Source organism: Camelus dromedarius, chromosome 24, assembly GCF_036321535.1.
Source record: "Camelus dromedarius isolate mCamDro1 chromosome 24, mCamDro1.pat, whole genome shotgun sequence".
NCBI lineage: Eukaryota > Metazoa > Chordata > Mammalia > Artiodactyla > Camelidae > Camelus > Camelus dromedarius.
This window is the reverse complement of record NC_087459.1, coordinates 14,868,410-14,885,384: the sequence shown is the minus strand read 5'-3', so window position 1 is coordinate 14,885,384 and position 16,975 is coordinate 14,868,410. Positions and strand designations below refer to the sequence as shown.

Genomic DNA, 16,975 nt, shown 5'->3' with positions numbered 1-16,975 from the left:
TGGCTGTGTGAGTGTGAGGAGCCGCTGCCACCGCCTCCTCCTCGCTGTCCTCCTCCTCCTCCTGGGCCCCGGCGTTGCGGGCCGCGCACGGCCCTGGAAGAGACGTCGCCTCCCCTTCCTCCGCCTCCTCGTCCTGCGCTGCGGGCTCAGGCGGAACCCGGAACGGCCGTCCACCTCCCCCGCCCTCCGCCGCCTCCTCCTCCTCTTCGGCTTCCTCCTTAGCCCCGGGCCGGAGCAGAGTGTCGGCTGCGGCCGGTTCGGGCGGCGACTCGCGCTTCTTCGGGCGGCGGCGCTTGGCCATGTCGTGTCGGGGAAGGTAATGAGCCGCAGAGCCCCGGGGTCTCGGCTGAGCAGCGGCGGCGGCGGCGGCACCAAGTACCCGCGGAGCTGGAATGACTGGCAACCCAGGTGGGTGAGCCGGCGCCCAGCCCGCCGCCCCGACCCCGGGCCCCGCCTCGGGCGGGCCGAGGCCTAGGGCCGCCGGGCTGGGAGGCGCGGCCTAGGCTGTCCACCCCCCCACCCCCCGGGAACCGGGCGCGGCTTCCTGGGTCCCCTCCCGCCCCGGCTGGGGGAAGAAGGCCGCTGGGAGGCGAGGCCTAAATGCCTCCCCTCTCCCTGCATTTTAGCCTCGGGGCTGGAGCCGAGACCCAGGGGCTCCGGGAGGAGGCACTGGCCTAGGAGCTGGGTCAAGGAAGGTGAAGGAAGGGAACCTGGTTGTGGGGGCACTTTTTCTTGCCACCTTCCCTTCAACTTGGGATTTGAGTTGGGGGATCTTGAAAGTACGGGACCCTTTATGTTACCCATTCACTTCCCTGGTCCCTTACTCAGTTCCCACGTGAAAGACCTCCTTAACAGTAATCCCTTCGGTGACCCCCACGTGTTAATATTAAAAAGCAAAAAGCCAAAAAAACCCCAAACACTCCAAGGCCTTACTCTGACTTTAGGCAGGGCAGTTGTGGGCCATGAAATGAGACTGTGGCTGGATTAATGAGGCCTACCCACTCTAGTTCTGGAATTTGAAGTTTTCCCCAAGAGTAGGGACAGTTACTCTAGCTGATATCAGTTCTTACCTGAACGCTTGAGCGAGCACTCACTTAGAGAGTAGAGAATTTGATTAAACTTGTGACAGATTTGGGGCCTAGTTGACTACGAATATATTAGGAGTTTCGACTTTTTAAAAAAATTTAATTTTCGTGTCTTTCTGATTAATCATGGGGCACTTGTACCTAACTTGGGACTGATTTATTCTTACCTCTCTTACTGAATGAGTACTTGTAATACTCAGACTATTTTGGAACTTAGGCCAATACCTAGAAGAACTCCCTAAATGTATATAATGTTTTAGGGTTAGTTGATTCATGGAGCTTTAATATGTTGAAACACTTGTATTAAGATTGTCCAGGAACTGGCCAAGTAAGTGTGAGACACACACGTTGTTGGGATGACTTTTGCTTCCTGGTGGTTTCATGTAATTCCAGTAGTGTTTGGAAATTGGTATGATGTTGGAATGTTAACACTGTAAGACTTGGTAGAAAAATCAGAATAATCTTTTGAATGATGGTTGGTACACCTCTTACTCTATTTATTAACATGTCTTCCCAAATGCTATGTCTGTTGAGAACTGATGTAGACCTAGATGACTTTAAAAGTTAATGCCTGAGTCTGGAATTGAGATGGTAAGTCATTTTTAAAAAGTTATTCGAAAAGCATCGTTTTACTTTGCTTAGCTGCTTTTTCCTTTACCACTTAGGGTCTGTAAGTGCTTTAAAATCAGTTGACTAGTTTTTGTATTTTTATCTGTAATTGGCATTCTTAGTTGTACAAAAGTACATATGTTGTAATATGTGATTTTTTTTTGCATGTAATGAATTAAGTGATAAATGAGCTTGGATTTGGCATTTGAGAGCTTTTTGACAGTGGATTGTACATTATTTTTTAGTATTGTGGTCAACATTGAAAGAATGTACGTAGTATCCGTTTAGAGGACTAAATGAAATGCCCTTCACAGATAATCCTAGAGCTTTTGGAAAAGAATAAATTGTAGCTTGTGGTTCTAAATAAATGAAGTAGTACAGTTGCAGCCATGGGTTGAGAGCACCTGGCTGCTTTTGACAGGTATGAAGCAGAATGCCTTATATAGATAAGGAATATGTGTATGGATTATTAATATTATCTATGTTTTCTTTTTTCATGTACTTTATTTCTTACCTGTGTGTGGGGGAGGATGAATGCATTTTTTGAAGCTGTGTTCTGTAACAAAGTCTCAGAACTTAATGCCTAAGTAGACAGATACTGTGAGATGCACTTGGTTACATGGAGTAACAGTTGATTAGGATGTTGGAAATACTTGACTGTTCTGTAGAGGAGGGAACAGAGGAGTATGGATAACACGCCATACATGATTTCTTCACACAGTTGCCTAGTTGTTTTGTTAAAAAGCCAATAAAAAACCGCAGGTGTTTGCCAAGTCATACATTTTCATGAATTAAATTTGAGGTTGTTATTCTGGCCCCTATTCACTTCAGAAAGGTGACAGACTCCAGTTAACTGACAGAATGGAGCTGGATTTTTCCCCTTGCTAAAATGGGGGTTTATTTTTCTAAATGTCTTCAAATGCAGGCAGATTCCTTACGGTTCATTTGAATCATTTTGGTTTAAAAAAATTATTTGCCTTTCTGTACCATTCCTTCTCTGATTTTTTTGGTTCTATTTTTGTAGACTTAATGCTTTGTAAAAAGTAGGATTTAAAAAAGTAATTCTTGTCCATTTCTTTTAGTGTTAGTTTGTCAGTTAGTCTGGAAACTGACTGTTGGATCAATCATGGCCACACATGATACTTCACATATTGACAGGAAGTGTTCCACGTGGCTGAATAGATTAGTGTCATATGGCAACAGAGGAAGCCCACCTTTGCTAAAAGCATACCTCTAGCAGAAACTATTTATATAGTACTGGCTTACAGTCTTCCTTTTAGTTTTCTTTTCTTTTAGTTTCATCCGTTAACATTTTAGTATTCTCCGTTAACATTTAAAAATGATTAGGCAAATGAGTAGTTTTTTATTGCCACTAGCCATTCTGTCCTTTTCTTGACTTTATTTTGGGAAGTAATCTTCTAGGGGCACCAGTCAAGATAGAGATAAGAATGATTTGTTTTAAAATTACATGTATAATTAGTTATATTGTTCATTTTAATACTGCAAAGTGACATGATTAATTTGACATTGGAGTTAAGTATAGATTAGTTCAACAAATAAGAGGAACCATTTGAGTCAACAGAAAACAGATTTTACTTCTATACTTGGGAATCTTTTAAGACTTTATTCATTTAATAGATACATATTGGATGTCTTACTGTGCCCAAACTTAGGTTCTTTTTACAATTCTAAAAGGATGAAACTGTATATTAAAAATAGCTTCCATTTTTGGTTAAAATGTAGACAGATTAAAGTTCTCACAAATACAAATACCTTCATTCTCCATCACAGACTAGAAGATGGGGAAGAAATGGTGCTGTGAAGATAGAAAAGCCAGACACTAGTATTCTGACAATGTGAGAAGCTGGATTTTTGAAACCAGAGTTGTCTGTTCAGCCTTTTATGAATCTATACTGTCTGATGTCCATAAGTACATAGCATAGTGAAATACACAAAGGATAAATTAAGTGGAGTTACATATTTTATTAACTATAAATAGGGCTTTAGTTAAATAGAATTTAATGATTGCCAGTTCTCTACCGCAGATTTCCAAGTATACTGAGTTTCAAATAATTGTGTATGGGTGTTGAATTTTGGGACAAAGTTTTTTTTCCCCATTATAGAATAAAGTATATTCCTTATGAAACATTTGTCAATAGTATCTTTAAATTGAACCTTTTTTCCCCTTCCCTTTTGGATCCTTTCTAAGTTGGGAGTATAACTGAAGACTTTTTTAATAACAAGATTATGAAATATTCTAATTAAATGAAAATATTGTAATTCAAGAAATAGTGATGCTGTAAGGATTTTTATGACTAGTAGAGTCACTGTCTTTAAGGTGGTTAGTGGTTAATACAGGAGATAAGAAAGGGCTTTGTAAAAGGCAAAGCACTATATGGGTATTAATTGTGATAAAATTCTTGATATAATTATTTTTATATTTTATATTTGTGATTAGCAGAGTTTAAAACTTGGAGAATCAGGAAGGAAAGCTATACAGTTGAGTAGGGGCCAGTGGGGTCATGAAATTGATCCGTACTATTTTGGCAGTAAATTTGAGGGAAATCTCTCAAAAAACAGAAGGAAGTAGGGAGATGGCAAAGTGCAGGTTGTGGTTGGTAAAAAAAAATTCCCAATTTGGTTAGAAGGACAGATACAAAAAGGAGATGAAGCTCAAGAGCTGGAGTGGGGCTGTGTTGTAGGTCTTGAATCAGTGTGTAGGTGTCTTTGGAATGACTTTAGGGAACCATTGAAGTTTTACCAGCATGAAAGTGACATAATTGAGGAAGATTATAATTAGTTGGGGTGTGTGTGTATGTGTGTGTGCATATGTAACCACACTAGGAGGCAGTTGGAACAGTGTAGACGAGAGACTTGAGGACCTGAATATTCTGTTTATAATTCATGGCTTTAATTCAGACAAAAATATTCAGCTCAATATGTAGAATTTCCATAATCAAGAGCCCCTCATTTGTTTTTTGGTGTTGCTTGAGGATAATCACTAAAGTGATACTTTTTGTCTGCTCACAATTAAATTCAGGTTAGTACACTTAAATTATATGGAATGATCATACCCATAAAATGGAGTGTGGTTGCTAGTGGTATTTTTGTGTGAACACTGAATTCTCTGTCACAACGTTCAAATTTAGGATTTCCTGCCTTTGCTGCATGGCATATAATAGGCACTTGCTTATTCGCTTTTCTTTCCCTATCCTAATCGCCTAAAATAAATCCCTGAGGCTCCTTCTTTCAATGGACCTTCCTATATGGATTCACACAAGCTGTCATTTGTTTGGTGTTTCTTCATATTGTTATTCTGGTTACCTGTCTTTGGCTATCTTAAAGTTTTCTCAGGACCTATTTTATTTTGGGGACTACAAAATAAAATATATCCCCTCTCGTATCAAAGTTTGTAATAGTGAAGATTGTGGGTATCTTGTGGTTTAACTCCTATATGAAGTACTCTAGCTTATTTTATTTTATTTATTTATTTAAATGTAGAGGGTAACTAAATTTTTATGGTGACATTTGTGTTTTTCTTTTCTTTATTGAGGTATAATTGACATACAACATACTAGTTTCAGGTGTACGTATGTTTTTATGATCTGCTCCATCTTGTATTAGTTGATTGTACTTTTCCTCTCTTAGCTGAATTCTTTTTGAACTCCATTGTGTTACCTTTTTAAGATAAAACTTATGCATGTATAGGTCTTCAGTTCAATGATTTTGGAAAAATGTATACACTGTGTAACTTCGTCCCCAATCAAGATACAGATACATGACGACTTTGCAGTTGGATTACTCCCCTTCCTGCTGCCCTCCCCCACAAAAAAACCGAAACCCAAAACCCCTGGCAGAATGTACAGGTAGATTTTGCCTTAAAACTTAACATAGAAAGGAAATCTTTGAATACCAAATTGCGGTCTCTAAGGATTGATAACATCATCTTCAACATAGTTCTGTTATTTCTCTTTTGCTATAAACATACTTGGGATATCTGAAGATCCTTGTGAAAACAGTTTTAGATGGTGGATCCACTGTTTACGTTTTCAGGCGTTTGAGTCCTGTCCTGAAACACAGGAGCTCTTCTAAGTTTGGCTAGGCTGACTAAATTTATTCCTGTGAGCTACAGGTTCATGGGCCTTTCTTGAACCTCTCACACCTGCTGTTGGTTAGGTCTGTTTTTTGCGCTCTCCCCAGTCTAAATCTTGTGTTCCCTTAAGACCTCTACCCTGCTACCTCTGCCTTCTGTGATCCCTCTCGTTTCCATATCTTGCCACAGGTCTGCAGTAAAAACTAACTGTGCTCCAATCTTCAATTTTTTTGGTTCCCCCAACTAGTTTAAGTCCCTGAGGGATGAGCCTGAGTCATTTTCTGTACTGCTTCAGTGTATTTGCCCTAAAGCACTCTGAAAACTCATTTCTGCTTTAGGGCCTTTGCGTATGCTTGCTCTTGTTGCATAGATTGCTCTTCTCAGAGTGCTTGGCCTGGGTGCTTTCATGCTATCTCAGCCTAAATGCCACCCCGTCAGTGAGAAGCAGCAGCCTTCTCTAATAACACTTCACACTGGGCTTTCTTTGTAGCACATACCACTGTCTGAAATTTTTGTGTGTGTCTTCCTCAGTAAAACATAACCATTATATGTGCATGCATCTTGTGTAATGGTTTTACGTTTGTATCCCTTCTTGCCTACCAATGCATCAATAAATACTATACACTCTAGTGTGTTTTCTCAAGTAAATACATGAAAATGGAATTCTGCAGGTTTGTTTCTGTATTTATAGTTAACTCTAGGGTTTACCACACTGTTACTATAGGAGGCATTTTGAAGGAAACTATCCCTTGTATAACAGCCTGGTCGGCCTGAGGCAGCAACTTAAAGCTGATTGAACAGGTTCAAAGGGACAGTGTTCTAGTGGACTGAGGTGGCCAGATCTTTCGTAGAAGACTATGGCCATTTAAGATTCATAGGTTTTATCCATTTTGAAAAAATACCTTGGTCACATGTTTAAAATTACTTTACACATTGACAGTTTATCCCATATCTATTGTATCTATTTGTATATTATTTAAACAGCCTAATCACTAAAAAGTTAAGCACTGGATTGAACCTTTTTGGGCATTCCATTAGAATGCCCGAGGAAACAGCTCTTTTGCCAGTTGTGTGCCTGCTGATTGGGGAATGAGTGAAACCCTAATTTTGCAGAATCAACAAGTTTCTTTCATAGTGAGTTCCTTCTTATATATTGATCTTCATACCTTTTGAAAAAACGAGATTTTATTCCTGTTAAAAGTTATTCCTTTAGAGGTTAACGTTGCTATTCGTAGTATGTCTAGGACCTTATGTTTGTTATTTACAAATCTTTTACCAATTTTTTCGTGTTTATGACTTAAAAACCTTTTTCAAAAGAGAAGTTTCTGGTATCAGAATTATAGATTGCTTTTTGATATGAAACTTACTAAATTATGCTGTTTCTTTCTTTATAAGGAAGGGCACTACTTTTTCCTTTGACCCTTTTTTTCCTTTATCATCGTGAGGAACCTCAGTAGTGCTCTTACAGGTCCACAAGAAAATTATTAAAGGTTCTGTAGTGGCCTAAGGTCATTGTATGTATATGTCCACAGATCTTAAAAAAAGTTGTTTAACTTAGTATTTACTAGATTTTACACACACACGCACATACACACATATATACATATACACAGATACTTTTTCTGTTGATTAGGCAAAAGCCTTCACTAATAAATGTCTTGAACTTTGTAGTGATGTGTATTAGTTTTTCCTTCATGTTTGACAGCATTGGCAACATTTTATTTTTTACTGAAGCTCTTTGAGTTAAAAAATTTCCCTCTTACTTAATTCTTCTCTTTAGTGTTTTAATCTTCTGATTTTAGAAGATGTGTGTATATGGTTGTGTGTATGTGTTTGGAATTTTAACTTTCATCTTGGAATATTTAGTTCTTTGAAGCAACCTACGACTCTTACTATTCAGCCTCTGAGGGCCTCCCTGGTTTATATTTCTGATAATATGAACCCTGGCATCCTTGTCTGAAATATAACACTTTATTTCCAGCCTCTCTGGTTTGATTCTAACACTGAAAATTCAGATTCATTGCCCTAATAACAGAGTCTATGTTGATTTCCTGCAGTTTGCCAGAACTTTGCCGGAAATATCTATTAATTTGAGGAAAGATGTCAAGATTTTTTTTGTCTGTCCTCTATAGAATGGGACTCTTTCCTGATTAGATGACTAAAAAGATCCAAAAATGATCCCCTGTATCACATAGTACGGTGCAACTGATTAATACATATTTAATTGGAAAGAAAACACATCTTGAATTTTCTTTCCTGAAACCATCGATTGTTTTTCTTGCCTGTCCTCGTATTCTTTGGATGAATATGAAGAAAGGTGAAAATGGTTTCCCAACAGTAAGACTATGAAACTTGAGATTTAGTGTCTATTCATTAGCCAAGTTTAGAAGAATCTACCGTGAAACACAGTTGGTATCGTTTTTGAAGGACTTGAGTTAGGATTCTGACTGTTTTATAAATGATTGTCATTATTTGAAATATTGGTGTCATTTTAATATGTGGAATCTTGTTCCTTTTTGAAAATTAAAGATGAACTTATGCTTAATAAAGGTGTATATGGGGGGTAATCAGTTGACCGACTATAAAACAAATTTTTGTAAAAGAAATGTTTATTTAGAGTGGCCTGTCTTGTATAGTTACTATAATAGTAGTATCCCTGTGTTTTTATTCTAATCTTATTGAGGATATAAAAATTACACCATAGTGCTCTTTTAGTCCATTTAAAAATCCACTTGTTGTCTTAGTGTAATTGCATTGGAGAAGTTAGAAGTAGAACCAGAGTGTTTTAGATTCTTCTGTAAGGTGTATTATTTTTAAGAATGTGTGCATTTTTAGTATTGATCTGTCACAAATATTTATCTTAGGAGAGGCTGGTGTCATGAAAATAGCAGTGGACTAAGAATGGGAAGACAAAGGTCTTTTGTACTGGCACTGCCAGCTGTCCCTCTGAGGAGGTAATTCTTGCCTTCCCTAAGACAAAGGGTTATGAAGGTTGAAGGTAAAGTTTTGGAAATTACTTTCAAAACTATAAAGTGCTACCCAAATGCTATTTATGTTGCCACACTTTAAATCAAATTTAGAATTTTAAAGAACCTCCCTCTTTTTTTTCTCTTCGTCTTTAGAATTTACTACACACATGCATCCACATACTGGTTGAAATTTCACTTTTCTAGTACTCTGAGACTAGAGTGTGTATGTGTATTAAAAATTTCCATAAAAGGTATTTACATCAAGTCTTTTAGAGGATGCATGACTGGAAGCTCACGTAATTGTTAAATTCCTGTTAAGTATGACTTTTGCCATACTTAATAGCAACTTATATGCATTCTTTTAGAAGAATATTGGTGGAGATGCAATTAATTGCTCTCCATTATAGTGGTGGTTCTCTTTCTACATTTTCTACTGTAGGGTTCTAGGGAGAAAATTTCCATTAAGCTGTAAGCCTGTTTCAAGTTAGGTAATAAGGAATTTGGCTGTAGATCTGCATCCTTTATTATTTTTTGCCATGTCTTATTATTCACACTTTAAGAACTTGATAGTCAGTTGAAATTGTGAGCCAGCAAAAATAATCTAATCTTTGTGACTGCATTTATTGTAGGGCAGGTGCAAATGGAGTTAAATAGAGACAGAGTAGGTTAAAAGGTAGCTTGTACCTTGCTTAACTTTCATTATATAGTTGAAATTTAAAACCTAATTCTTTTAAAAACGTCAGTTAAATGCTGCAGTGCTCTTTCTTCCCTAATGTAGAATGTATGTATATTTGTTTTAAAGGGAGTAGGGAGGATGGTCATTGATCATGGAAAGGATATACTCTGCCAATATCATAGTTTGAAGTACTTTAAGAAAAGAAAACCACATGTATCTTTTAAATAGATAGGAATTAATGAAATTTTGCATCATTATATAATGTATATACAGTATTAAGCTGTCATGACTGCTTAGTACCAATAGAATTTTGGTACCATTTTAAATTATGGTGCTATAAATTTACTCAAAATGAGTAAATGCTGTCTCCTGAGGAACTTCATATATAGAAACATTGATTTTTCTCTTTTATTGCACAAGGGAGTAATGGAAGACTCTTATTTTATACCACTTAAATCAGTCTATCAATCTGATAAAAGTATGTTAATATAAAATGTTACAGGAGAAAAAGATGGTTTGTATAGACCTTGTGAGTTTAAAGTGGCTTAAGTGAGGATTTTGAACTGTTTCATGGCTTTCTCAAACTTAAGGCTGAATACTTCAAATACCTCAGTATATTTCTGGCTACTGCTAAGCACAGTGGGAGCATTGTTTCCTGGCTCTTGATTGCTGCTTACTAGTATGTTTCAGTAACTACCCGAAACTGTCTTAATAGCCCTACAGTTAGAAGAATTAATAGAATTTTTCTACAAAATATCTTCCTTTCCCAACTATTTGACTTAGGAGTCATATCTTTTGAGATTTATTTATGTTTAAGTAGGAGGAAATGGCTATTTCAAGATCACTTCTGAAAAAGAAGTCCCAATGCTTAAGTAGGGGGGTTTACCATACATATTTTACCGCAGGTAGTATGTTGGTGTTTAATAGTGTATTTCCTACCACAGGATACCTAAGGAGATAGGTCCTAGAGGAGTTACTGGAGATGTTGAAAGGAACCAGAGTCCATTTAAAAATCTGCTTGTTGTCTTAGTGTAATTATGTTGGTAAAGTTAGAAATACAACCAAGATGTTTTAGATTCTTCTCTAGGTGTCTTCATTTGTTAAGAGAGTTGGGGTGGGGGTCATGTGTATAATTTGAGAATGCCCTAAAGATATTTCTGGTAATGTTTTTCTGTATTGAGGATCATGTGTGGAATATGAAATATAGTGTCTTTTCCATATTTGCCGTTATATTTAAGATATGTTACATGATAAAGGTTACATGCTAGAATATAGATCTTTTGATGCCCAAATCCTTGACTGTGCCCAGGATTTGAAGGATATGCATTACCATTGTGGCAGTTGGGCCTAACTTGATAATAGTTTTCTTTGAAAGTACTTATATCTAAATGGCATAGTATTTGTTTTTTTTAATGTGTTACGAGTGATTTTTGGCAATCACGTAATTTTTCTTGACTTGTTTAAATTAAAAAAAAAAGGCGGTATTGTTGTTATTTATTACACTAAATTTGTTTTTAAAAGAGATCACAGTGCTTTTTAGAATAATTCTTTAAAAAAAAATTTTTTTTTTTTTGTGGGAGTTGAACCCAGGACATCCTGCATGCTAAGCACACACTGTACCACTGAGCTATACCCTCCCCTCTTTTTAGAGTAATTTTTAAGGGAAGATGTAAAATACGTAATTGTTAGAGAATCTCACAAACATGTTAGTTCCTTGGGAATATGCTTGAGTCTATTAGCTAGAAGAACTTTATCAGAATAACTCTACAGCATTACTCGCCTGTTTTCAGGACTTTTAAAAGATGGTTGCACACATTTCTTATAAAATACTGCGTTTCCTTAATTAGAGTCTCACTCTGGTTTCAAGACTCTTCCTTTTAGGATTCCTCTAGTGTTTAACTCTTAATATTCTCTGTCCTAAGGGGCTATGTTTGGCATTTAACCTGGAGATTCTGGGTGGGGGAGTGAGGGGATGGGACTTGGTTCTTTGTGGACTTTTCAGTCTTTTTGTCCTTCCTCTGCTAGGGAGGTCATGGAGTAAGAGATTTCCTTTCAGTCTTGGCAATTTCCCAGGCTGAATGGGATGTTTCTAAAGTACTTCCAGGACTTGCTGACAAAAGGGGAAGATAAGTGATGCAAATAGTAGCCGAAACAGGGTTTTGTTTAAGGCTGTAAACTAGCTTGGGTTAAAAATAAAGGCCAGGAAGAAAGTGAGTCAAATTGATGTGGAGCCTTAGATCCAGGGGCCTTTAGGTGAATGATTATTTAGCATAAACAGAATTATTTTTGTTAAATGCTGAACATTGAATTCATGTTTGTATCAGAGGTTAAAAGCATACCAACTTTCCTGACTATCAATATTCTTAATGCCTAGTAAGAAATAAATTTATGCCAGATGAGATATAGGACTTCAGAATACTTAAATATGTAAAATAAATCATAAGTGGATTGCCAATCTCTCTTGGCCCATAAGCTTCTGATTTTGTCAGCCGTAGTGCTTTGACTCTTTAAATTTTTTTGAAAGCTATCAAATGGGTAGGCAATAAAATATTAAGAATTCATTAGGTTTTTTTTTTTTTTAAATAAAGTGCTATAAAGACTTATCTCAGGCATTGATAAAGAGTAAAATGGCTATTTTGCTGGAAATTGAGAACTTTTAATATTAGTATAGGTAACAACTCTTTTACTGATATGAGTGCAGTTTTATTTCTTACTGTACCTTGGCTAGGTTAATCCTTGCCAAGCTTTAAAGTTCCAGCTCTTATGCCTGATTAATTCGGAAACTAGCAGTCATTGGTTTCATAGAAAGCATGGTGACTTTAAACCAATGATACATTTCTGCTTTTCCATTGAGAATGGCTACTAAAATATGGTTGACAATGTAAGACATGAAACACTGAATTATGAAAAATAAATCAGTTATTAATAACTCAATACTTTTATGTGTTTACTATAAAGAAGTACACTATTTCCTTTAAAATCAGGTTTATTGAGGTATGATTTACATGCTGTAGAGTTCTCGAGTTCTGACAGTACTGGATAGTATTGTAACTGTGACCAACACAATCAAGCCATAGAATGCTTCTGTCATCCCCCACCGTTTCCCTGTGCCCTTATGTAGTCAGCTTCGCCCAGTCCTTGGTAACCACTGGTCTTTTTTCTTTATAATTTTGCCTTTTCAAGAATGTTATAAATAAGGTTCTAAAAAATTTTGGTAAAATGTACTATTTCACAATTTAGTGGTATTAAGTACATTCACAATGTGTGCAACCATGACCAGTTCCAGAATTTTTATCGTCCCAAATGAAAACCCAGTACAAATTAAGCAGTCACTCCCTATTTTCCCCTCCTCTCAGATGCTGGCGACTACAAATCTACTTTTTCTATGGATTTGCCTATTCTGAATATTTCATATAAATGAAATCATATAATAGGTAGCCTTTTGTGTCCAGCCTTTTGTGTCTGGCCTCTTTGATTTACTGTAACATTTTCAAGGGTCATCCATGTTGTAGCAGGTATGGCTGAATAATCTTCCATGGTATAGATATACCAGTTTGTTTATCCATTCCTTTGATGGACATTTGGGTTTCTGTCTTTTTGCTATTGTGAATACTGTGGTGATAAACATTCATGAACAAGTTTTTGTTTGAACACCTGTTTTCAGTTCTTTTGGGCATATACCTAGACGTGAATTTGCTGGATCTTGTGGTAATTCTATGTTTAATTTTTTTGAGGAACTGCCAACTATTTTCTAAAGTGGTTTGTGCCATTTTGCTTTCTCACCAGTAATATATGAGGGTTCCTGTTTCTCTACCTCTCACAGTATTAGTTGTTTTCTGTTTCTTTAAAAAAATTATGGTTATCCTAGTGGTGTGATTTCTCATTGTGGTTTTCCTAATCACTAACGATGTTGAGCAACGTTTCATGTGCTAATTTTCCATTTGAATATCTTTGGAGAAATATATTTGTTCAAGTCTTGCCCATTTTTAAATGGATTGTTTGTCTTTTTGTTGAGTTATAGGAATTCTTTATATATTTTGGGTACTAGATTCTTATGAGATATATAATTTGCAGATATTTTCTCTTGAGTTTTCACTCTTTTTACAATTTTATTGTATTAAGTTATAGTCAGTTTATAGTGTTGTGTCAATTTCCAGTGTAGAGCACAGTTTTTCAGTTGTACATGAATTGAGTTTTCACTCTTGATAGTGCCCTTTGCACAAAAATAAATAAGGCTTTTAAAATGCATATTAAGTAGGTAGAATTTTAGAATTCATTAAAATATATTGCTGAAGCCATCCCTTTCTATTACTGGCTTTTTTTGTGTTCAGAAGAGTTACTCTGAAGATCATGTACATAGACCAAATTTTAGTTATGGAAGTTTTAACTTAGAAGATGAAATTTTTACTTAATTTAAATGGTTGTAATGGATTTTGATCCAAGGTCATTTTCTAGTCAGTTCCCCTTCCCTCTCCATGCAGCAACCACTGTGCTGTTCTCTTTTCTCTATGAAAGGTGTGTGGTGCTAGGTAACTGCTTTTAATACTAACATCTCAAGTGAGCAAATTGAAGCTATTATATACCTACTAAAATGCAAGCTAGTGTGGTACACACTTTGAGTGCTGTAAGAGTTTGATGAAGGAGCTGAATGATGGGATTTTTTTTCCCCTGAAATCACAGAGCATTTTATACTCCTGATTGGAACTTATGCTGACTTACAGTTCTTTTCTTTTTAGATTGTAAATTCTGAGAGGACTGGAACTATCTTAGTTCACCTTTTGAAGTCATTAGCTTTTAATTACTGCTCGTGTTGTAGAAAATAATCAAGAAAATATTGTTGATTTTATTTTTATTTATTTATTTTTATGGAGGTACTGGGGGTTGAACCCAGGACCTCATGTACTCAGGCTCTGCCACTGAGCTATATCCCCACGCCTTGTTGATCTTAATAGAACATTTTGGAGAGGGAGTATGGGTTCTGAGTTAAGAAAAGTTAGTGTTGGGTTAGGTTAGGGGACTGCATTACAGAGTCAAGAGAAAGGCCTCAGTTATGATAGTAGGGAATCACTTAGACAATAAGTAATTTGTGTGCCATCTCGGCAGTGGGGTTACAATGATAAGCAACATTGACAGACTCCTGCCCTTCTGGTATCTACAGTCTCCTGGCAGAACACAGTTTAAATAAGCTTCTCAAATGATGTAAGAGCTAAGGAAACTATTAGATTCTCCAATGGCACTTATATAGCAGGGACTACTAGCCAGCCTCAAGGTAATCAGAAACTTTGCAAAGAAAAGCTGAAGCTTGAAGGACAAAGAAATTAGCTACGGTCAGGGAGGGCTGAGAATGAGGCTGTGCCAGGCAGAGACTGAGCAAGGAGATTCTTTCTAGGGCACTGAAAGATTGGGATGGATGGGGCATAGAGTGTAAAAGGACTACGGGAGTATAGATATTTAGCTGAAAAGGGAAGTAAGGTACATAAGATGATAAATGAAGGACATCAGATTTTATAAGAATTGTTTGTGTTGTAACATGGAGGAGAAATGGGATAGAGATGAGAATTGGAGGTGGGGAACGTACTATGTCTGACAGACCAAATAGTGCCATTTATTGGAAAATAGCTGATGATGTTACCATTTATTATAATAGGAGTTCTGAGAGAAAAGAAGCCAGTTGTTGTGTTTGAGGCATTAGAACATGAAGATTGTTTTTTTGAACTGTTGGGTATATATAGGTCTGGGCCTCAGAGTGGGCAACTATGATGGAGGCCAAGATTTGGGAGTCAGTGTCATACAAGTGATGAGTACTGCCATCAGCATAGATTGAGGGAGAGAGTACCAAGTGAGATGAGTAGAGGGACCAAAGGCCAGGCTTTGAGAAACTCCAAGATTTAATGGTTTGGTAGAGGAGGCTGAGCAAACCTTCAAAGGTTCCTGAAAAAGCACAACTAGAGAGGTAGGAAGAAATGCAGAGTATAACATCCTATAAGCCAAAGGAAAAGAAGAATTTGGTTACTTTGAATTCTCGGGATCTGAGCGCAAGTTACTATAAGGATTTTAAAAAGAAATTCTCATTCAGCTCACTTCATTCCTCTGCAGGGCACCTTTGTGCAGGCCACAACCTGCTCAGCTGTTCTCCGCAGCCCTGTGAAAACTGCTGTGAGAGAATAAGTAAGAAGCAGCCTGAAATATATCTTGCATTTAGCAACCTGGAGGTCTTAGTTGGTTTTGCCAAAGGTGTGGGGGCTGGAGTTGAATTAGTGTGGATAGAGGAGCTAGTAGAGGTAAAAAAATGGGATGGGAAGTGGAGACAATTCTTAGTTTGACTGCAAAGAGCGAGTGCAGATTGGTTGGTTGGAGGGATATGGGGTTGATGGCTTTCCTGTCTGTGTTTGTGTGTGTGTTTAATATGTTTTTATATTTTTAAATAGGAGATATTAGAAAATTTTACATGTTTAGAGAGAGGATTCAGTTTGATGGGAAAGGTAGACTCCATAGGAGAAAGAGTATTTGAAAAAACAAAGTAGAAATAGATGGAATCCTAATCAAGGCCTAGAGCTGGCTGCACATGTGTTATGGTATTTTGCCGTCCTTGGTCAAATAGAGGGAATGTTACAGAGTTTGTATGTGTGTTGGTGGGTAGGGGGGAGTGATGTGGAGGAGAGAGAGGGGGAGAGGGGGAGAGGGAGGGGGGAGAGAGTGTGTGTGTGTGTGTGTGTGTATGTAAGGGATTTAGGAGAGTACTTTGGAATGAAGAGAATGGGAAGGTCTGAATAGTGCATGTAGAGAATGGGGGATGAACTTTAGAAGACCTGGGAATGTGGTGCTTACTGGTGGATGATGGATAATTGATAACTGGGTTTTTCCAGGGTTAGGAGTTTACCAGATCGGTGTGAGTAAAATATTAAGGGAGGTTAAAGGAATTGGCAAGAGTTATTGAATGATAGGCCATGATATCTAAACTGGTTAAAGAAGGAACTGAAGAAGAAAGAAAGTACTTGGATTGGGAAAAGTAGAGAAGGGCACTGGAATTCAAGTTACTAAAAAAAACCCTTTAGAGTGGCATTGAGAAAGAGTGTGAGTAGAGAGTTGTGAAAAGCAAGTCATCAGGGGGCATTGAGCAAAATGAACTGAAAAGGGCTTAAGGGATTTTAGAGGCAAGTAGGCCACCAGCGACAGTTGCTGTTTTGGCAGGAATAGTTTAAGTGGAGTGTTGAGGGTGGGACCCTGGTTACAGTTAGTTAAAAAGCGAGTGAAGGCAAGGAAGGTAAATTTTTCTCAAGAGGTTTGGCTGTGAAGAGTCTATGTAAACACTTAGATTTAGAAGGAGAAAGAGAGTTAAGGTTTTGATTTCTTTCTTTCTTTTTTTTTTTTAAAGGAAAGCCCTGAATGTGTTCGTATGTTGAGGATATGATGAGCAGTAGGAAAGCTGGAGATCCAGGACATGCCTCAGAAGAGTGCATGGATCCCGAAGGTTAAAGCAGATAGGAGGTTTACTTGTTCCATTATGTGAGTGTACTGGAAAGAAAGGCTGTGTTTCCAGATA

At 37.5% G+C, this 16,975-nt stretch overlaps 1 protein-coding gene across 3 annotated transcripts in view; it reads left to right on the top strand.

Moving 5' to 3' along the window:
• SMG1 (SMG1 nonsense mediated mRNA decay associated PI3K related kinase) overlaps positions 1 to 16,975 on the top strand; it is an 88,103-nt gene continuing 71,128 nt past the window's right edge. For all 3 annotated transcript variants that reach the window (XM_031433147.2, XM_031433146.2, XM_031433148.2), the window contains exon 1: positions 1 to 408. In XM_031433147.2, coding sequence (XP_031289007.2) covers positions 320 to 408 — 89 coding nt within the window. In that variant the 5' untranslated portion in view covers positions 1 to 319. The remainder of the gene's footprint in view (positions 409 to 16,975) is intronic.